This window comes from Anomaloglossus baeobatrachus, chromosome 5 (assembly GCF_048569485.1).
Source record: "Anomaloglossus baeobatrachus isolate aAnoBae1 chromosome 5, aAnoBae1.hap1, whole genome shotgun sequence".
NCBI lineage: Eukaryota > Metazoa > Chordata > Amphibia > Anura > Aromobatidae > Anomaloglossus > Anomaloglossus baeobatrachus.
In genome coordinates this window covers 549,679,514-549,702,256 of record NC_134357.1, presented here as the reverse complement: position 1 = coordinate 549,702,256, position 22,743 = coordinate 549,679,514, and the positions used below count along the sequence as shown (strand labels likewise).

At 47.0% G+C, this 22,743-nt stretch overlaps 1 protein-coding gene across 3 annotated transcripts in view; it reads right to left on the bottom strand.

Moving 5' to 3' along the window:
* The window catches only part of LOC142312230 (uncharacterized), a 102,224-nt gene that overhangs the window by 9,508 nt on the left and 69,973 nt on the right, over positions 1 to 22,743 (bottom strand). For all 3 annotated transcript variants that reach the window (XM_075351140.1, XM_075351139.1, XM_075351138.1), the window contains exons 8-12: positions 1,870 to 2,019; positions 1,561 to 1,740; positions 1,356 to 1,479; positions 1,175 to 1,272; positions 887 to 977 (exon numbers count right to left, since the gene is read on the bottom strand). In XM_075351140.1, coding sequence (XP_075207255.1) covers positions 887 to 977; positions 1,175 to 1,272; positions 1,356 to 1,479; positions 1,561 to 1,740; positions 1,870 to 2,019 — 643 coding nt within the window. The remainder of the gene's footprint in view (positions 1 to 886; positions 978 to 1,174; positions 1,273 to 1,355; positions 1,480 to 1,560; positions 1,741 to 1,869; positions 2,020 to 22,743) is intronic.

The window sequence follows — 22,743 nt, the reverse complement described above, 5'->3', positions numbered from 1 at the left end:
TCCTTGGTCCATGCTGTCAGCAAACGGGTCAGAAAGGGGTGAAAGGCAGCAGCGACTTCCCTGGATGCATCCCACGGTACTTTAAGTCAGGGGTGGTCAAAAACAAAGGTGCTAGGAAGGCGAGTCAGCAGCCATCCCTAAATCAGCCTGAAGGATACCTGTTTCCACCTGGTTCATCATAGCATCGCCCGGGTTACTACACTCTACCAGCAAAAAGTGAGTAAAAACCCTGAAAGACATTTCTGGACTGTGTGTGAGTTCTTCTGCGACCTGTGGTACTACGCACATACACCCGAGCCCCTGGGGCCAGCCTCATTCTCGGGAGGCCATAACACCAAGCTGCAGACACCATCAGCCCTAGATGCTCGTTAAACTGCAGTGGCGGTCCCCTATCACCCTGACCGCAAAACCGAGAGTGGCGTCAGGTGATGTGCGGTGACAGCTGGAGTCCTCCAGTTGTGACCGCATATCAGGCAGCGGCTGAAGTGATCCGCGAGATCAGTGGTGACGTTACTCATGTGATTTGTGGTCACACCGCACATCACCTGAGTGAAGTTAGCGTTAATCCCGCGGCTCACTTCAGTGGAGGCCTGACAGGTGGAGGACGCCTGCGTTTTTTTAGGCCAAAACGCTGCTCTTTGTAGTCACCACAAAGATAAAAACGCTGCATCTTTGTGGTCACAACAAAGATAAAAATGCTGCATTTTTGTGGTAAAAAAATGCGCACATAGCCTTGCGTTTGTTTGTCCGCAGGATTTCAATGGTTTAGTGGCAGAATCACGACCACATGATTGTGATATGGCCGGACTACAACCCTGATAAAGCAGCCACAGCCGGTGACTGAGAAGAATTTGTGACTTCTCTGCATTTAGTGGTCACTACTCACCTGGGCGGTTATCTGTAGGAATCTCCTCTTTACACCGCTCATCACCCCTCACATATGTCTCTGTAGTATTAATATGGGGCAGATCTTCACCCTGAAACAAATATTGTGAAAGTCACAGACAGATGGAGAAGTCCCATCTATGATCAGCTCTAATCCTGCCATCTCCACCGCTCTCATTACACAAGTATAAAACATATAATACTGGTGGATAAAACAAGACTGAGCACAAGACCTTCACAGCCGTCTACACATCATAGGGAGATTTCATGGCACCTTCTCTCCATCTACCTGATGATCCTGAGGAACATTGGGATCTTCTTGTTTACAGTCCTGTGGGAGAAGAGGACGGGGACATCTCTCTGGTGTTGTCCTCTTACTGGATAGACCTGGATGAGACACATACAGGGACTGAATTCATTCCTTACATACAGATAATTATAGGCCGTGTGTATTTAGTCCTGTCTATTACCTGGTGATGTGAGGGGCTGGGGATCCTCCATCATGACGTCCTTGTACAGATCTTTGTGTCCTTCTAAATACTCCCACTCCTCCATGGAGAAATAGACTGTGACGTCCTGACACCTTATAGGAACCTGACACATACAATGATACCGTCACCCCCGATCCCTTCATAGCGTTACTGTATAATGTCCCAGCATTCCCAGCAGTGTCACCTCTCCAGTCAGCAGCTCAATCATCTTGTAGGTGAGTTCTAGGATCTTCTGGTCATTGATGTCTTCATGTATCGGGGGGTGAGGTGGAGGCCCCGTGATTGGGCTCAGGGGCCTTTCCCATCCCTCAGACACAGGGGCCTGACAGCGCTCACTGGAGGTTTTCTTTACTACTGTGTAATCCTGGTTATGGAGAGACACAGTAATAAATCTCACTACAGACATTTCCAGAGTCCTCACCTCTCCAGTTCTGTCCATTTGTTATTCCCATAGATAAGAATGATGTAATGTAACGTCATCAGAATCTCTCACCTCTCCAGTAAGCCGGAAGAGGATCTCTAGGGTGAGGTGTAATATCCTCTCCGCCATCTTGTACTTGTCATAATCCATTCTGGATGGGTTAATCAGGAAAATTCTCTTATATAGAAGATCTCCACTGAGAGGATCCAATTTTGTAGGGACCTGAATAGGGAGATTTGTCTATGTAACATCATAAAGAATCCGGTGTAATAATACAATTACTTCAGATAAAAAAGGGGAAACATAGGAGATAAGAGAACAAATCATCTACACGTTCTATGGGTTGGAAGATAAATTGAATGGCTGACTAAAGGGCACTTTACACGCTGCGCTATCGATATCGCTAGCGACCATACCCGCCCCCGTCGGTTGTGCGTCACAGGCAAATCGCTACCCGTGGCGCACAACATCGCTTACAGCCGTCACACATACTTACCTGCCTAGCGACGTCGCTGTGGCCGGCGACCTGCCTCCTTTCTAAGGGGGCAGTTCGTTCGTCGTCACAGCGACGTCACTAAGCAGCCGCCCAATAGAAGTGGAGGGGCAGAGAAGAGTGGACGAACATCCCGCCCACCTCCTTCCTTCCTCATTGCGGGCGGCCGCAGGTACGAGGTTGTTCCTCGTTCCTACGGTGTCACACATAGCGATGTGTGCTGCCGCAGGAACGACGAACAACCTGCGTCCTGCAACAGCAACGATATTTGGGAATGGAACGACGCGTCAACTATCAACGATCAGGTAAGTCATTTTGATCGTTAACGGTGATTTGTGCGTTTCATACGCAACGACGTCGCTAACGTGGCCATATGTGCGTCACCAATTCCGTGACCCCAAGGACATCTCGTTAACGATGTCGTTGCGTGTAAAGCGGCCTTTAGACATCTCCTCCATGCTCCCAATTACTGGCTATGTTGGCCACTCCTTCAGCAACTGAATCATAACTTCATTGGGACTGACCAGGAAATACAGAGACTGGTGGGGACCCCAGCAGTAGTGACACAGAAAAATTGGGGGATCATTATTGTGTTACTATTTTTATTATTTTACAATATTCTGTTTTTTTACTGACATTACTTTTAAATCCTATTTATTTTAGACCAAATACAGTAAGCAATTTCTTCCTGAAAGTCTGCAGATTAATATGTTTCTCATAGGGATGATCGGACTTGTCGATGTTTGGATTCGTTGAGTTTGACCTAACTGTAGTCCAAAGTTCAGTTTGGGTACCAGAACTCTACCAACTTTAAATCCATTAAAAATATCCAAAAATGAACACATGGGAGGCACATAGGAACAGGACAGGGGACTTTTCCTACGCATTTCAACCTATAAGGTCTTATTCATGGAATGTTGAAACACGTAGGAAAAGTCCCCTGTCCTGTTCCTATGTGCCTCCCGTGTGTTGATTTTTGGATATTTTTAATGGATTTAATAAAATTTTCAATGTTTTAACATTTTCCATTCTCCTTGAGACGCTGGATCCTTTTCTTGGATTTTGTTGTTCCCGCCCGGATCAGGGCGTTTTCCGTGCGTCGGTGGTGGATTCAGGAGTGAAGAAAGGTGAGCTGGAGAACTTCTCTATATTTTCTACCTCTGCAGATCTACGGCTCCAAGTCCAAGAGCCGACTCAAAGCGTGGACGCCTTAGCAAAAACTGTGCAGTCATTACAGGTGGCTCCGCAGCCTGCAAACATCGAGCTGGCCTCCAGTCCAGATGACGTCCCATGGCGACAGCAGAAAAGGATCCCATCAACCCAGGGAAGAGACACCAATCGCTATGACTCAACTGGGCAACCAATTTGTTGCCCCTGAGACAAGGCTATTTTTTAAACAGACAGAACCTGTGGACAGGGGCCAACCCTCTGGTGTAAGAACCTCCAGCCCATCTTCTTGGCAGGACAAGTATGTGGGAGGACGACCGGTCCTTCCAATCGTGCTTGATGGCATCCCGATGACCGCCCTCCTGGACAATGGGTCCCAGGTGACAATAATGACATATATCCTTTAACACTAGAAGTACCAGAGAGGGGTCATTTAATATTTCTACCTTTGGAACCCAGAGACGGGTCGAATGACCTGAAGGATTTTAGCTAACACCCTATAATCACCGTCTTTTGTTCTGTAATTAAGGCCATTACAGTCGCACCACAGGAAGTTGTTGTTTTCCATTGAGTTTAGCCATTTAGTTTCTAGTTAGTTCTCTACAGTTTGGACTAAGGGTCATTTGACCCTCTTTTGGGACTTCAGGGGGGAGCTCGAAATTTCTGGGACTTCTAGTGTTAAAAGATATATTGGGCTGATTCTGACATATAATCACCGTCTTTTGTTCTGTAATTAAGGCCATTACTGTCGCACCACAGAAATTTGTTGTTTTCCATTGAGTTTAGCCATTTAGTTTCTAGTTAGTTCTCTACAGTTTGGACTAAGGGTCATTTGACCCTCTTTTGGGACTTCAGAGGGGAGCTCGAAATTTCTGGGACTTCTGGTGTTAAAAGCTATATTGGGCTGATTCTGACATTACCTGTGGCCCAGATGAAGACTTCACCATACTCGCCAGTAATGGTTAGCCCTTTCCTCAAGTGGGGTATTACGAGGTGACCATTAAGATAGGGTGAGTAGAATTAAAGGCACAAGAAATGATAATTGTGGATATTGATCGTGGAGAACGTAATCCAATGATGACTATTGGTACCAATATAATAGAAAATTGTCTTGCAGAAGTAATTGTTTTGTTACAACAGGTAGCTGAGACTGCCAGCTCCAGGCAACAGCGTATTATGCAAAGGGAAATTAAAGCCCTGATGCAGAGGCAACTAGGCAAATAGAAATGTCCGAAGGTGCAATTGGCAGTGTAAGGGTAAGTGACCCCTTCCCCATAACAATACCCCCCAAGAAGCGAAATGTTAATCTGGTGTCGGGCCGCAATAGGCCCCAGGTGTGAAAATTACCAGGATCTGGTAGAATCCATAAACTCAGACAGTAGGCCCACTGTCTGATGGCCAGAGGGATAGTCAATGTCCGCAAGGGGAGGGTACCCATCCGTGTTCTGAATTGTGGGGAGAAAGAGGTCAAACTACCCTGGCATGCCACTGTGGCTAAGCTATTCACTGTCAATAATGATGCCATAGAGACTGTGGGACCCTCGACTCAGTCTGACTAGGCGGAGGAAAACAGCGCAGAGGGGCAGCTGGAGGACTGGTGTCAAAAGTTGCACATAGGCACTGACTCCACTCCTTTGCACCAAAAGCATGGGGTTTACAGGCTAGTCCAAGAATATGAGCGGGTCTTTAGAAAACACCCTCTAGGTAACGGGTGGAGCAATTGGTAATAAAATTAAAAATTAACTTTTAATTAAATATATTAAAATCGACTTAAGGTCTAATATTCACCCGTGCAAATATGCAATAACCACAAAAAATGGACAAAGACAGACAAATTGGGTTTCAAATCCAGGAAATATTCAGCGTATAACAAAATTTCACAGGAAAAAAATATTAATCAGATATCATTTACTCTTATGGAACCTCACTAGTAATGCTTTTGTCCAGAGAGTAGTGTAATTTACACACAATGTCTGATTATTATTAGTACCTCAAAATGCTGTTTAACATCTGGCAGAAATAGGATGTCATAGTTCGGCCCATCCTCTCTGGCAAAAAGAAATATGGATGTTACCTTAAATGGGACATGAGGCACAAAGATTATTTCAGCCCAAAGGTAATAAACCAATAACTTGCTCAATGCTCTCCTTTTCTTCCCAACGCGTTTCCTCTCTAGCGATACATCAGGGGAAATGTTTTGGAGGCTTATCAGAGGAGCATGGAACCTATATTTCCCTATGTGTGAGCTTCCATATCACACCGGGTTTGGGGACCACGCTTCTTGTGAAATCCACATTTTGTGGTTATTGCACATTTGCACGGGTGAATATTAGACCTTGAGTCGATTTTAATATATTTAATTAAAAGTTAATATTTAATTTTATTACCAATTTCTGCATACTGTTCTATATCTGTTAATAATTCCTCCAGGTAACAGGGGTCCAACATCAAATCCCCACTTGAGACCATCCCCCCATTAAAGAGAGGTACCGCCCTGTGCCCCCGGCTCACTACCAATGTGCTAAGAAGATGTTACGAGAGATGAAGGAGGCTGGGGTGATCAGAGATAGTTGTAGCCCCTGGGTAACTCCATTAGTCCTCGTGAGAAAGAGAGATGGTACAATGAGAATGTATGTTGATTACAGGCAGATTAACCGCATTACACATAAGGACGCCTACCCGTTACCCAGAATTGAGGAGTCACTAGCAGCCCTGAGATCCGCTAATTATTTCTCCACCTTGCATCTCATAACTCAAAAATCCTTTCCTAAAAACATTCCTTTAATATATTGCATTAAAATCCAATAAACGACAAAACAATGAATGGTTACTATAATCAATTCTCAAAATTTCAAAAATTATCACAGAGAGGCAGTGTTAATCTAGTGCACAGATAAGGGAGGATAGCTAATTATGCCCTAAAATGAATCTTCCCTCATGTACACTACCTAGCAGCGGAAGTCGGCACCCTATAAAATTGATATGGCGTCCCTCACTCCTCAACGACTCGCCCTACCTAAATTGAAAAAGTGTTCGTGCTTAATTTGAAGTGCATACAGTGCTCAAACAAACAGGGCACAAAATGTCAGGGGGACTACTTATTTGGATGTTTAGAATAACGCCTCGACGCACTTCCCCTTGTGGTTCATCAGGAGGCTGATGCAATCACTGTGTCATTCTGATATCTTGATATGATGAAAATAGTGGCCCTTTAAATTAGGCACGAGCTACCAGAGGAGCGTCACCTGTAAAAGGCTTATGCCGCCTGCCATACGGGTGAGAAACAATACCAACACCAAGAAGAGGGCCGCAGCATAGCTTTAAGCAGCATGGACTGACACAGGACAGCACAGAACGAAGGCCTCCGAACTCACCTGGCTTGGTGGATCCCCATTTGCTTCCAGGCTGCCCAGAACTCCATTACCAGCCGAACTAGTTTCCCTGGCCGGCACCATCCACTACCAAGTAAAAAGGTAAAGGAAACTACAGTTCCTGTGTCGTCCAGTTATTGGTTACATCATCATAGACTATACCGGTTGCCCTGGGGGCCTTGTTCCACTTGTGGGGAGCTGTACCATCATTGCTGCATCACCATCTGCCCCAGCAGTCCCATCCAGCAGCGTCGGCCATACATTGCCGAATACCACAGGTGCCGTCACGACTCATCCCCATGTAAATATCCCTCATTTAACGACACTGCCAGGGTCACGGAGTCAGGCCCTGCCGCCGTGACTTCCCAACAGAACCAGCCCGGTCCCAAGTGCCCCACGGCCCTGGAGGACGTGTCAGAAATGCTCGGTGACCCTGCTGCTGGTGGTGCTCTCACATACTTTGTTTTACGATGAGCCAGGTGGTCCTGTTGCTCGGAAGCAGGTGAAAGAGGCCAACACCACAGCAGAAAAGGGAGCAGGAGGACCCTAAGATCTTCCCTGGTTTTTATAGTGTGTACTCCACTGCAGCTCATGCTTTGCATTCAGATGCCTCATGCTCGGGTTAAGAACATTTATGCCTCGCTTCAAGCTCTGATGGCACAGCATGCAAACCATCCATGTCTTGTCTTTAGCACATTGCCTAAAGAAATGCTGTGCTAGTGAGCTACTTTGAGCTGGCTTTGCTGTGGTGGGCAGTAGGAGCTAATGTACTGGATAAGAGTCAGTTGCTGTGCTTTTGCACCCTACTGCCTCTTTTGCTGTGCAGCTGGGGCAGTGTGACCACCACCTCTTCCTCGGAACTGCGCACATCACTCAGATGGCCTTAACTCCATGTTGGGTCTAGGACCTCATCGTCCTCTGCATCATCTTCCTCCCATGCCTCACCCCTGCCTTCCTTGCTGGTCTGCTCACTGCCGAAAGCCACAGCAGTTGGCTCCTGTGTTTCGTCATGATCATCAGAGATGTGCTGCGGTGGTCCGCTGACCCTGTGTACTAGCCCTCACATGTCCTCATCCTCAAACCGAAAAGGTGATTGATCATCAGTGCACTCAATCTCTTCCACTTCTGTGAAGATCCAGGGGGATGGCCCATGGAACCTCAGCCAGCAGATTAATCAAAAACCAGAAGTGACTGCTGCATCACTTGGGGATCAGACGGCTTGGCTGATTTGCAAGGGGGAGAGATGTAAACCCTGTGCTTTCAGCAGTGGACCGGGTGGGAATTGGCATTACTGCAGTAGATATTCACTACATGAGAAATAAGAAATAACTACGTCATGATGAGGACGACATCTTTATTTTCCACTACGTCTTTATAAACATACTTGTCCAGAGTCAGTCACCGACTACATCACCACGAGCCGCCTATATGAAGGTTTCCTGTCTTCCCCGGGCTGTAATCGTTTATCATATTAGATCTTGTGTCTGATCTACACATAGAAGTTTGATGCATTTATAAAAGATTGTTTGCCAGAACACTGCAGACAGGTGTTTTATTTATGCCAAAATGTACATCTACAGTGTTTTATGGTTTTGTTTTCTTTGACTCTGGATGTGATTGTTATTCTGGCATTTTCCCCTTAGGCTCCCCTATATTACATGAAAAACATCAGAAAAAAAAGTAAAATATTGTTTAACGGCCTTCAGCTCGATCTTGAGCCATGGCAAGTTAATGGATGAATGCTCTGTAAGAAGATCGATCTTGTCCAACCTAGATAGGTCCACCATGGTATTGGCCCCCATTTTCTTGATTGTATCAAGCCATCGGGTTGCTGGTCTTCCTCTTCGCCTTGTTCCTTCTATTCTTCTGACTATGATGTCCTTCTCCAGTGATTGCTCTCTTCTTATGATGTGTCCAAAGTAGGAAAGTCATAGCTTGGTGATCCTAGCTTCGAGTGGAGTGACACATCTGGCTTGATTTGTTTTCCATATTTCGAAGACATTGGTTTTGTTTTCCTCAGCAGTGAAATGTGACTAGATTTTAAGACTTTGTTCAATTACTTCATTGTTGATTTTCCCATAGATATTCTATTGACTTCTGGTGTCTTCACTGTATCATTGATACGAGTAGGTTGAAGTAATTTACAACTTACAGTTCATCACCGTACACCTCAAATGTGTCCTGGTCATACTTGGCAGTAGTCAATATCATTGTCTTCTTTGTATTCAGTAGGAGTTCCATGTTTGAGCTTTCTATCTTTACACTCTGTAATAAGTCCATCATTCCATCTAAGTTGTTGCTTTCAATCTTGCATCGTCTGTATATTTAAGATTGCTGATTATTCATCCAGCAATTTTGATTCCTTCTTTTTCTGCAAGTCCAGCCTTCCTGAAAATAGCTTCTGCATATACCATAAGTTATAGGGAAATTGTGACAGGATACAGCCTTGCCTGACACCTCGCTCTACTTTGAACTATGCCATGTCACCATGTTCTGTTCAAACTGTTTTTCGTCAATGTAAAAGTTCCTAATGAGGCCTATCAGATGGTTTGGCACACCTATATCCTTCATGGTATTCCAAAGCTTCTGGTGAGCAACACAGTCAAAGGCTTTGTTGTAATCAATGAAGCAACAATAGAGCTCCTTTTTATATTCTTTGGCCTTTCCCATTAGCCATCTAATGTTAGCAATCACATCTCAATGTGATTAATAAGTTTATGGCTAAAAGGCAAATTTTAATATGTAGTGGCCAATGTAGTTGGCGCAGGTGGTGGGACATGCATCTGGCGCTTCGTTGGACTTCATTACTGTGGAAACATTATATTGTGTGTCGGGTGATGGCGGTACTGTGGGACCATTATACTGTGTGGGGGAGATGGCTGTACTGTGGGAACATTATACTATGTGTGGGGGGATGGCGGCACTGTGGGAACATTATACTGTGTGTGGGGGGATGGCGGCACTGTGGGAACATTATAGTCTGTGTGGGGGATGACGGTATTGTGGGAACATTATACTGTGTGTGGGGGGATGGCGGTACTGTGGGAACATTATACTGTGTGTGGGGGGGATGGCGGTACTGAAGGAACATTATATTGTGTGGGGTGAGATGGCGATACTCTGGGAACATTATTCAGAAAAAGCACAGAAATATGTACTGTAGATATAAAACAGCATCAAAATATTACATGTGAACACGGCCTTACAGATGTGATTTGCAAATTAACCCTTAAAATAACTACAGTGAAAAGCAAATTCTATAAAGAATCTTCAATGAGAATGGACAAGTTGCAACTGCTACAACTATGAATGAAGAAAATTTAATGTCCATGTCCCAACTGTCCTGGATACAGAGGACGATCTCTGATTTCTCCCTGCACCCTGCTGTCCCCGGCATCTGCTGAACGCCCCTCACTGCATCCGACCCTTTGACAACTCCTCCTGTCGGGGGAGAAATAAATGGTGATAAGGGGCGAGGAGAGAAATATAGAGGAGCACGGTGTGGCCTATCACTGCTGTAGAGTTGTGAGGGGAAACATTATACTGTGCGAGGGCAGAAAGGGGCCGAAGACTGAGGGCAGAAAGGGGCCGAGGGCTGAGGGCAGAAAGGGGCCGAGGGCTGAGGGCAGAAAGGGGCCGAGGGCTGAGGGCAGAAAGGGGCCGAGGGCTAAGGGCAGAAAGGGGCCGAGGACTGAGGGCAGAAAGGGGCCGAGGACTGACGGCAGAAAGGGGCCGAGGACTGACGGCAGAAAGGGGCCGAGGACTGAGGGCAGAAAGGGGTCGATGACTGAGGGCAAAAAGGGGCCGAGGACTGAGGGTAGAAAGGGGCCGATGACAGGGGGCAGAAAGGGGCCGAGGACTGAGGGCAGAAAGGGGCCGAGGACTGAGGGCAAAAAGGGGCCGATGACAGGGGGCAGAAAGGGGCCGAGGGCTGGGGGCAGAAAAGGGGCAGAGGACTGAGGACAGAAAGGGGCTGAGGACTGAGGGCAGGAAAGGGGCCGAGGACTGAGGGCAGAAAGGGGCCGAGGACTGAGGGAGGGAAAGGGGCCGAGGACTGAGGGCAGGAAAGGGGCCGAGGACTGAGAGCAGGAAAGGGGCCGAGGACTGAGGGCAGGAAAGGGGCCAAGGACTGAGGGCAGGAAAGGGGCCGAGGACTAAGGGCAGAAAGGGGCCGAGGACCAAGGGCAGAAATGGGCCGAGGACTGAGGGCAGAAAGGGACCGAGGGCAGAAAGGGGCCGAGGACTGAGGGAGGGAAAGGGGCCGAGGACTGAGGGCAGGAAAGGGGCCGAGGACTGAGGGCAGGAAAGGGGCCGAGGACTGAGGGCAGGAAAGGGGCCAAGGACTGAGGGCAGGAAAGGGGCCGAGGACTAAGGGCAGAAAGGGGCCGAGGACCAAGGGCAGAAATGGGCCGAGGACTGAGGGCAGAAAGGGACCGAGGGCAGAAAGGGGCCGAGGACTGAGGGCAGAAAGGGGCGGAGGACCGAGGGCAGAAAAGGGGCCGCGGACTGAGGGCAGGAAAGGGGCCGAGGACTGAGGGCAGGAAAGGGGCCGAGGACTGAGGGCAGGAAAGGGGCCGAGGACTGAGGGCAGACGGGTTTCCTCACTTCTGGCCTCTCATAGTTGGGGCGTCTGTATCTATCGGAGGAAAAGGAACAAAAACCTCACGATTCATAGAAATCAGCAAGAGAAAAAAAACAAGAAAGTCTCAGAGCTGAAGGGGTTAATGCCGCCTGCCCCAGTAATGGGGAATCTCCACATACCTCCACGGTAGATGCTAGAATGTACGGGCTCCTGCCAGGTATGATGTAATTTGTCACATGATAGGGGCGTGCTCAAAATGCAGCCCGATGTTTTCTAGACAGGATAAAAATTATTTTTCTAAGTCCACATGACCATGGAGTTGTTTATTATAGAAGCGGGGTCTGGGGGTAAGAGCTCCAGATGGGGGGTGCAGGGGGGGCGAAGCGTGCATGATTATAGTGGACAGGAGGAAACATCAGCACGCCCACCAAACAAGCTGGTCATGTCCTCTAACCTGGAAGGAGCCCATACTTTCTAGGCTCAACTCTAAATATACAGCTGCTCTGTGCTTACAGGACCTGTGATGATGTCACATGGAGGGGAGGAGTCAGGGGTCACATGATCAACTGCCTCAATGAATGCAAAAGAGGAACTGTGCAGCTACTTCACACAGGCTCAGGACGACTTGTTTTGGTGCCTTCAGCCATTGGAGCCAGTGGCAGCACAGGAATGGGTCAGAGACTAATTTATCAGGACCCCTGAAGGAGGACAGGAGGGAGAGGTAGAGCAAAAGTCTCCAACCTCCTAATTCCATCTAAAGAGCAAAATAATAATAAATATTTATTAATTTATATAGTGGCACATAAACCTAACTGTATATTCCTCTTCCCATTATGACACATACACTGATGGGCAAAAAGGGTAACAATGTTTTGACCTTGTGCCTTTCAGGCTCCATATCTCTCCGTTCTCTACAGCTCTGAGCGTGTGACGACCTTCATTTTATAGACAATCATCTTGGCTATCTCATTCATAAATGTGACGTGTACCTGCACTGTACCAGCAGGTACACTTCAAGAGCCCGTAGGGTGTGTTCAGACATTGATTTATTTGAGGGGCAGGCGGGGGATCTCAAGAGACGGTTTAAGTTCCGCCACTATAGTGATAAGTCGATTCAATCTGGCTATGAGAGAGCAAGAAACACCTCGAGAGATAACTTGCTCAAACCTAACATCAAAAATCCAGACAATCAAGTCAGATTTATTACGGTCTATCACTCTCAGTGAAGGGAAATGAATGAAGTTGTTGCACGTTATTGGCCAATACTCCTGTCTGATGGTGATCTAGTGAGAGTCATTTCGGATAAACCATCAATAACGCCACGAAGATCAAGGACCCTTAGGGACATGATAGTGAGAAGTCACTATGTCCCACCCCCTCTACATTTCTGGGTTTGTCAAAAGGACCCAAATGGGGTTCATATTCTTGTGGAGACTGTGGGGATTGTTCCCAAATGGAAAGGTCATTTACCTTCCATGATTCCTCCAATACTAAATCTTACAAAATTGTGCACAATATTAATTGTAGGACAACTTTTGTGGTCTACTGGGCAAAGTGCTCTTGTGGACTTATATATGTAGGGCTGACCTCCTGAGAATTTAGAGTCAGGGGCCTTAAACATAGTAAGGAATATTAAAAAAGCGGCAAAAGCTGAGAAACCGGAAGACTTTGAGAAATACTATGATTAGAACGTGTAAAACTCACAAGGCTGCGGACGTGAAGCGATACCTCATGGAGACCTTCCTACAAGTCATTGGGTATGGTGGCTGCGTGGAGTGACCTCCATGCTCACCTGACCTAACCCCATTGGACTTCTTTCTGTGAGGTCACATCAAACAGCAGGTGTATGTGACCCCTCCACCAACATTGCAGGACCTACGACGACGTATCACAGATGATTGTGCAAATGTGTCACCCACCATATTGCACAACGTGCAGCAAGACACAGTATGCTGTCCAGATGTGCATTGCAGCTGATGGTGGCCACTTTGAGCATCAAAGTTAAATGAGCGCCATATGCGTGACCAGCATTCAATGTTTTGGGGGGGTCATGGGTTTCATATCATAGCATTTCTGTATGCAAGGTGTCGATTCGTATTGAATTGATTATGCCCTACAATTTTTTAATCCACTTTTTTTCTCTATCTTGTTCCGTTTCCGAGATAAAAATGCTAACTCCGTTGTTTTCCACCAGGTGGCGCTATAGGTGGTTTCATTGTGTAGTGCATGACTACTTTACTATACCTAGACTCCACTTCTATGCCTATAGCTGCCGCCGTTCTCAAGTTAATGGCGGTGGACAGGATATGGATGGACACACTGTATATCTAGATAAATAAAATCTCTCATGATCACTAAGTTGTACGTTTTAGAGAACAAAGACATCTGATGTAAAGAGTTCATCCATATTACCAGAATTAGTTTAACATCGCTCCATTTCGAATAATAAGTTCAATTCCCCTTTGTTGCTTTACTTTTCTTTTTTTCCCCTGTTTTCCATCCCCCCCTTTTTTCCATACCAGCCATTTAACACTTGCACTTAAACTTTCTTCTCCCATCGAACACTATCTTGCTACACTCTTTATTTCTTAAGACCATTACAGCAATTATTGTTCTACACACTTTTTTTGATTTTTTAATACAATTTTATACAATTTTTACTATTGTTTCCAGTCACGTGTTTATTTCTGTAAATAATTATGTTTTTCCCCCCATTTCTGTCTTTTTGTTGTAACATGTTTCTTTCTTCAACAACCTTTCTTCAAACAGACAAACCATGAGTCATCTGACACCCTCGTGTGCCACTTTTGCCTCGCTTTTTTGATTCTTCTATTTATTTGTGCATGTACTCCTTTCACTTTGATAGTTTGTCCTGATGAATAAACCATGGCACTGTCACATGCCCGGGAGGAGCTAGACAGGAGACAAGCGGGGGAGGCGAGTGCGGCTACTGCCGACTTCCCCAAATTAAAAGTATCTACAATGTGTCTGTGTGTGCATGTATGATGTGTATATCTATGTATGTCAGTGTGTATGACTGTGTATATAGTTCTGTCTGTTTCTATGCATTTTTGTGAATTTGTCTTTAAATATGTTGTAACCGGCAGACAGGAGTAATACTGAACAGAGTATATATCTTTCCTGGAAAGTTAACCTGGTTGAGATATTGCAGCAGCAGTCTAGCTGCTGAGCTAACTTAGCTGAGGGAGTTTACCTAATCAAAATAAAATATAATATAAGGTTCAAGAAATCCTTCAGTAGGAGGGAGACAGCCTGAGGAGTAACATGCTGCGTTGTGAGCTGGACATGGCTGATGGTGCAAACTAAAAGACCTGTGACTGGAAATTCAAGCCCCACAAGCCCCTTGGTAGCGTGAGTCAGGCATAACGTTTTTTAGTAAGCGCTTAGACGGACAATTGTTTAATTTTTCTGCTGCATGTCTGTTTGCTGTTCTCTGGCTGAAAATAAAACCAGCATATTTACTTTATATGGCCAAGTTTTCATCTGTCACAGCCGTGCCGCCCTATAACGCTCACAGCGTGTTACAATGTATATGTACATACGCCTGTATGTGTACATATCTGTGTATGTTTGTCTCTGCCGTGTGTACGGGGCCCACTGAGACTCTTTCGCCCGGGGCCTACAAAAATCTGGAGCTGGCCCTGATGCTAGTGTGGCGCCCCTGACCTAGTCAGGCACCACAGAGTACTGTACTGGGACAGTGCTTTCAGGTAATTCCAAAGGCCGGAATAGGGTGTGTACGCATAGACACATAGCAACCAGGTCTCCCACACCTTAGAGGGGACCCTTGGGCAGACCCAAGAGGGGGCATTCCTCCACATCTCACCTAGGGGTGTAGAAGAGGGGCTGGAAGCTAAGGTGGCAGTGGCTGTAAGGAAAGGAGGAGGAGCTAGCCAGTCTGAGAGTAGTAGGCGCGAAAGGAGGGTGACTGAAGGAGAGACGCGCGCTGACATGCTGGTCAGACCCTGCACGTGTAGTAGCCGTTAGCGGGGGAGAACAGTTACCAGCAAGTCGGTCAGAAAGACGCTGAGGAAGTCAGCTGGTCGAGTACGGAGACTCCTGGTGACTAGGCACGCATAGGGAACAGGTCCCTAGAGTAGACGTCCATTTATTGATCTGCTAAATCTGCCGGTGGGGGGAACCACAAGTCCCATACCAACCAACTAGAGTCCAAGCCTCAGCAGCAACGAGGGGGCCCATAAGGAGGATCGAGCCTGGAGCCATCTCCCTTGGTCCACACTGCCGGCAAATGGGCCGAAAAGGGGAGAAAAGGCAGTAGCGACTTCCCTGGATGAACCTTATGGTACTGCAAGTCAGGGGTTATCCGAAACAAGAAGTGCTAGGAAGGCGAGTTAACGGTTACCCTTAGACCGGCCTAAAGGATGCCTGGTTCCTCCTGGTTTATCTCAGCATTGCCCAGGTTCCTCACAGAACATCTGAAAGTTAGTAAAGAACAGTTGAAAGATATCTTCGACTGAGACTGGGTTATTCTGGGACCTGCTGTTCCACGCACCCGAGCCCCTGGGGCCAGCCTCACTCACGGGAGGCCACACCACCAGACTGCAGACTCCATCAGCCCCAGACGCTCGTTAAACCTGCAGTGGCGGTCACCCATAACCCTGACCGCCAACCGTGAGTGGCGTCACGACTCCCATGTAAATAAACCTGACATACCTCTAGCCAGATATATCCAAGGTCAAGACCCTGTTGCGTCCCCGAAGGTGGAGTGGTGTCCCTGGGGCGACCGCTGCAGGTGGGCAACACACTAGTCTTCCCACCTTGTGTTCTCAAATATAACAAATTGGATACAAAACAAAAATAATTAAACTTCATAGAACATGTGTTCAAGGACCGTGTGTGGAGAGGTAAAGAGCTGAGGCTGAAAGTGCTTAATCTCCAAAAGTCTATAAAGGAGGAAGGATTAACAACTCTGAATTTTCTTTACAACTGTGAAAATAGGAACATATGAATTAGCAGATTTGGATGAAATTAACCACTCATCAAGTTCTATGCCTTGCCTTGAAGGGAATCCATTCCGGATGATGGTTAAAAAAGAACTTGTAATGCTCATGGCCTGTATAGGGGCAGCAACTGGGATTAGTGGATCCACTGGACCACAGGGGGGCCCCAGGCTTACCCATTAAGGAGAGGTGCTTAACTAAGTGCCCACTGCAAAGCAGATGCCAGGTACCACCCCAGGGCAGTGACTGGGACTGTGGCAGCTGACTCCCAGGGCAGGAGACAGACTCAAGTATAGGCGGGCTGACTGAGGCAGGCTTGACAGGTGGGTAAGGACAGGAATGGTGGGCACGGCAGGGGCACACAGGTGTGGGAAGGTAGGTACTGAAAATGGACACAGGGATAATAGGACAGGAGCTCAGGACCTGACAACTATTTATGTATCAGACTGCAGACTGACTGACTAACTAGAGGTGTTGGCAGGTACCTCCCCTAATAGGTGTAAGCCTTAAATATACAGTGGCTGAGAGGCATTTCTTCCTCTTAAAAGGCCGATATGCGCACGCATCTTAGGTGCACTCTCGGGAACCCTGTGTGGCATGTACAGGGCCCAGGAGGGGAAGAAGGCAGCAGCAGATGTGCTGGCAGGAGACGATGTGACCGCACCAACTTCTATGGTAGGATTCACAGGAGCTTCAGGGACCAAACATCTCTTTTGCCTCACGGGACACGCATGAATAAAGTGTTCTTCACCTCCATGACAGAAACACAGTCCCATGGCTCGACGGTAGGCTCTACGTTAGTCTGACATTTTGACATGGTTAACCTCCATGGGTTCAGGAGCTGGAGCAGCAACCGGAATCTGGGACATCAGCGGCCTCTGGAGGGAGGGAGACTGATGTTTAAAGCTAAGGTCTCACGTTTTTTTTATTTTTGTATTAATAATAGTGATTATGAAATAAATTATTTTTAATACAAAATTAAATTCACTGTTTATTTAGTTTTTATTTAATTCTAGTTTTACTGAAGCACTGGTGCTGCCATCTTGGATTTGGTGTTTGTAATGACAGTAACTGACTTCCTTTATGGCAGCCCCCTGGGCATAGAGGACAGTGGTCGGAATCCGACCCCATTTAGTAACATTAGAGAAGGCGACGGCTGTGAAATGGACGCTTCCCCTGGGCTGTCCAGATCACAGCAGAGGGAGAAGATCAGCGCCATCTTTGTGGAGCACACAGCGTGTGCACTTTCCCACTGTCACCTGCCGGGATGGATGGGGTGAGTACCGGCTACGGGCAATGGTGATTGCACCGTTACTGATCCTGGCACGCTGCTCCCCCACTCTGCCGTTCACCCCCTCCCGCACTCTACCGCGGGACTCCCTCCCCCGCACTATGCCGTGACACTCCCCCCTCCCCCACACTCTGCCGCGATCCCCACTCAACCGCACTCTGCCACGACCACCACCCTCCCCCACACTCTGCGGCAACCCCCCCCCCACGTGTGCTCACCTCGGGAGTCCGCTGCTCGTACTGTGATGTCTGACAGGACAGGCTGCCGAGGCGCAGGTCTGAGGTGAGTGCATTGGGAAACAGTCAGCGAGCTGAGCGGGGCATTGGGAAACAGTCAGTAGGCAGTATGGGGCACTGGGAAAGTCAGTAGGCAGTGTGAGGAATTGGGAAACAGTCAGTAGGCAGTGTAGGGCCATTGGAAAACCATCAGTAGGCAGTATGGGGCCATTGGTAAACAGTCAGAAGGCAGTGTGGAGGCATTGGGAAACAGTCAGTAGGCAGTGTGGGGGCATTGGGAAAAAAATCAGTAGGCAGTGTGGGGGCATTGGGAAACAGTCGGTAGGCAGTGTGGGGCCATTGGGAAACAGTCGGTAGGCAGTGTGGGGCCATTGGAAAACAGTCGGTAGGCAGTGTGGGGCCATTGGAAAACAGTCGGTAGGCAGTGTGGGGCCATTGGAAAACAGTCGGTAGGCAGTTTGGGGCCATTGGAAAACAGTCGGTAGGCAGTGTGGGGCCATTGGAAAACAGTCAGTAGGCAGTGTGGGGCATTGGGAAATAGTCAGTAGGCAGTGTGAGGCATTGGGAAACAGTCAGTAGGCAGTGTGGGGGCATTGGGTTACAGTGTGGCGCGGGATACAGTAGAACACTATGCAGCTGGCCTTAGTGACACTTTAGACATATTAAGGTCACTCTGTGGCCACCAACAAAATGGCTCCGCACTGTGATCCTAAACTTCATTCTCTGTTATCCTGTTGGAAATACCCAAATGGGGAGGGGGAGCTGTGACATCACACACAGGAGAGCAGATTCCACCCACTTTAACTGCAGCTGTAATGGGAGATATTTCTACAGTACTTCTACAGTCGGAATTCAGCAGCTGCTCCTCCTATTGTTTAAGAGTAGAATATATCAAACTTACATTTTTTTTTAATTTTTTCTCAATTAAAAACAAATTATTGTATTTAAACATAACATTAATACTTTACATTTTTTCAGTTATTGAATTCTTTTTTTTTTTACGACACCTTCCCTTTAAATCCCCTATCATGTTTCACCTCTATTGATAGCTCTTGGAACCAAAGGTTGTTCCAGGTAGCCAGGAAAATGAGGTCATCCAACACAACAAGAATATCATGGCCAGACAGTTCCTGTTTGATTCTCCCGAATAATCCTTCCCAAAAGGCAGGCACTAGCGCCTGATTATTCTAGCTGAGTTCAGAGGAGATGGTGGGGAACTGACCCGCATATTGGCCAACAGTCTGTACTCCTTGATGTAACTGCAGGAGGGAGGACACGGCACAAGCGACATGACGCGTTATATCAAAAACTTTCCAGAAGGCCTCCAGAAAATCCAGGGCATCGGAGGTGACCGGATCTCTACTCTTCCACAGCGGATTGATCCAAGCGAGAGCCTCCCCACCAAGGTGCAACATCAGAAATGCCACTTTGGCCTGCTCTGAAGGAACTGGTGTGGCAAGAGTTAAAAGTACAGGGAGCACTGATTAATGGAACCTCGGCACTGCTTGGGATCGCCGTCAAAACATGGTGGAGCAGACAACAGAGGCCAGGATTATGTCGGTGCTGGAGCTGCAGGCTTCACGGATGCAGATGACCTAGCTGGGACCAGGTCATTCAGACAGGTGTTGATGGTCGACAAAAACAACAGAATCTGCTCTTGCTGTTCCCTCATCCGCGACATCTATTGGTACAGAGCTGGCAGCGAGCGGGATTAGTTGACCCTCTGGACCACGGGGTGCCTAGAGCTTAGCCTATAGTGGGAGGGGTTTAACTAGGCACCCACTGCAAAGCGGACACCAGGTACCACTCCCAGGGCAGTGATCCGGACTGTGGCAGCTAACCCCCAGGGCAGGAGACTGACACAAGTATAGGCGGGCTGACTAAGGCAGGCTGGACAGGTGGGTACGGACAGGAATGGTGGGCATGGCAGGGGCACACAGATATGGGAAGCAGGTACTGGAAATGGACACAGGTATAACAAGACAGGAGCTCAGGACCTGACAACCAGCTAGGTATCAGACTGGAGACTGACTGACTAACTAGAGGTGTTCTGTAGGCACCTCCCCTAATGGGAGAAAGCCTTAAATACACAGTGACTCTCAGCCGTATGCTGAAAGGCATTCCTTGGAAATGATACGCCGGGCCTTTAAGAGCAGGGTTGGTGTGCATATGCACATCTTCGGTTCACTCACGGGAACCCTGTGTGGTATGTGTGGCGTGGAAGGAGGCAGCAGCACATTTAGGTGGCCAGGGAAGTGCGGAGCGGTGAGTAAGTCGGCATCTCTGCAGAGACGCCAGCGCTACACTACTGTACTTATCAGGGAAAGGAATATACTAAATGAATCACATCGAAAGTTCATATAAAGAAGGAATGGATTGTAGATGTAAATACAGTGGAACATCGGCTTACAAGTTACTTGGTGTGCAAATATTTCGCTATACGAGCAAAGCTTGCTGTAAATTTGTAACTCAGTTTACGAGCAATCTTTGCTGTACGAGCAAATACTCACCACACACACCTCCAGTTCTGTACTTTCACCGTGCTCTAACTCGCTCTTGCAGTCCGCACAAACACGCAAAACACACACAAACACACACGCACACACATATATTATGCTCACCTTACCTTCCGTTCCCTCGGCGGCCTCCTGGCTCTTGTAGTCCGCAGGTACAGTATGTGTATCGGGTAACCATCTTGACGATGGAGGAACATCCGCTGTCAGCGCTTCTCAAAGGCTCATGCCTTTGACGTCAGCGCGCTGGCCAATCAGAGGCAAGCGGCTCCTGCGTATGACGATGACGCTGAAAGCAGAAGCTACTGCATCTTTGCGATGGTCGGCGAGGGAACGGAGGGTAAGCATAATATGTGTGTGTGTGTGTGTGTGTGTGTGTGTGTGTGTGTGTGTGTGTGTGTGTGTGTGTGGAATGGCACAATAAGGGACCAGGATGGGACACTGCACATGTTGTGGAACGAATTGTCTGAGCTTCCATTATTTGCTATGAAAAATTTTGATTTGGTAGACAAGTAAATTGGTTTACAAGCACACTCCCAAAATGGTTTGTTCTTGTAAACCAAGGTTCCACTGTAGTAATTAGCAATATGAACACATTTATTACTGTCGTATTGAGAAGTTACAGACATTGTTCAAACATGGAGATTGATCGAAGTAATGAATTGCAGATCGCTGATGGGTGAAGTGGGGGCAAAGGTTGCAATATTTCCCCATAGAGTGAGAGTGTGTGTGTATGTGTGTATATATATATATATAACATTGTGAAATATTAAATGCACATTGAATATTGCTTTTTTTTTATTTGATTTTAGATGAAACATATTAGTAACTGCATATACTTTTAATTCTAATATACAGTAAGTGCTCAAGTAATTTCCATTTGTACAGTCATGGGCAAAAGTTTTGAGAATGCTACAAATATTAATTTTTACAAAGTCTACTGCTTAAGTTTTTCTAATGGCAATTTGCATATACTCCAGAATGTCATAAAGAGTGATCAGCTTAACAGCAATTACTTGCAAAGTCAATATTGGCTAAGAAAATGAACTTTAACCCCCAAAACACATTTCAACATCATTGCATTCATGCCTTAAAAGGAGCAGCTAACATTGTTTTAGTGATTGTTCCATTAACACAGGTGTGGGTGTTGATGAGGACAGGGCTGGCGATCAATCAGTCATGATTAAGTAAGAATGACACCACTGGACACTTTAAAAAGGAGGCTGGTGCTTGGTAACATTGTTTCTCTTCAGTTAACCATGGTTATCTCTAAAGAAACACGTGCAGCCATCATTGCTCTGCACAAAAATGGCCTAACAGGGAAGAGTATCGCAACTACAAAGATTGTACCTCAGTCAACAATCTATCGCATCATCAAGAACTTCAAGGAGAGAGCTTCCATTGTTGCCAAAAAGGCTCCAGGGCACCCAAGAAAGACCAGCAAACGCCAGGACCGTATCTTAAAACTGTTTCAGCTGCGGGATCGGACTACCAGCAGTGCCGAGCTAGCTCAGCAATGGCAGCAGGCTGGTGTGAGTGCTTCTGCACGCACTGTGAGGCGGAGACTGCTTGAGCAAGGCCTGGTTTCAAGGAGGGCAGCAAAGAAGCCACTTCTCTCCAGAAAAAAAAATCAGGGACCGACTGATATTCTGCAAAAGGTACAGGGAGTGGACTGCTGAGAACTGGGGTAAAGTCATTTTCTCAGATGAATCCCCTTTTCGATTGTTTGGGACATCTGGAAAACAGCTTATTAGGAGAAGAAGAGGTGAGCGCTACCACCAATATTGTCTCATGCCAACTGTTAAGCATCCTGAAACGATTCATGTGTGGGGTTGCTTCTCAGCCAAGGGAATCGGCTCACTCACAGTGTCTTGCCTAAAAACACAGCCATGAATAAAGAATGGTACCAGAATTTCCTCCAAGAGCAACTTCTCCCAACTGTCCAAGAGCTGTTTGGTGCCCAACAATACCTTTTCCAGCATGATGGAGCACCTTGCCATAAAGCAAAGGTGATCACTTAATGGCTCATGGAACAAAACATAGAGATTTTGGGTCCATGGCCTGGAAACTCCCCAGATCTTAATCCCATTGAGAACTTGTGGGCAATCATCAAGAGACGGGTGGACAAACAAAAAACAACAAATTCTGGCAAAATGCAAGCATTGCTTATGCAAGAATGGACAGCTATCAGTCAGGATTTGGTCCAGAAGTTGATTGAGAGCATGCCAGGGAGAATTGCAGAGGTCCTGAAGAAGAAGGGTCAACACTGCAAATATTGACTTGCTGCATTAACTCATTCTAACTGTCAATA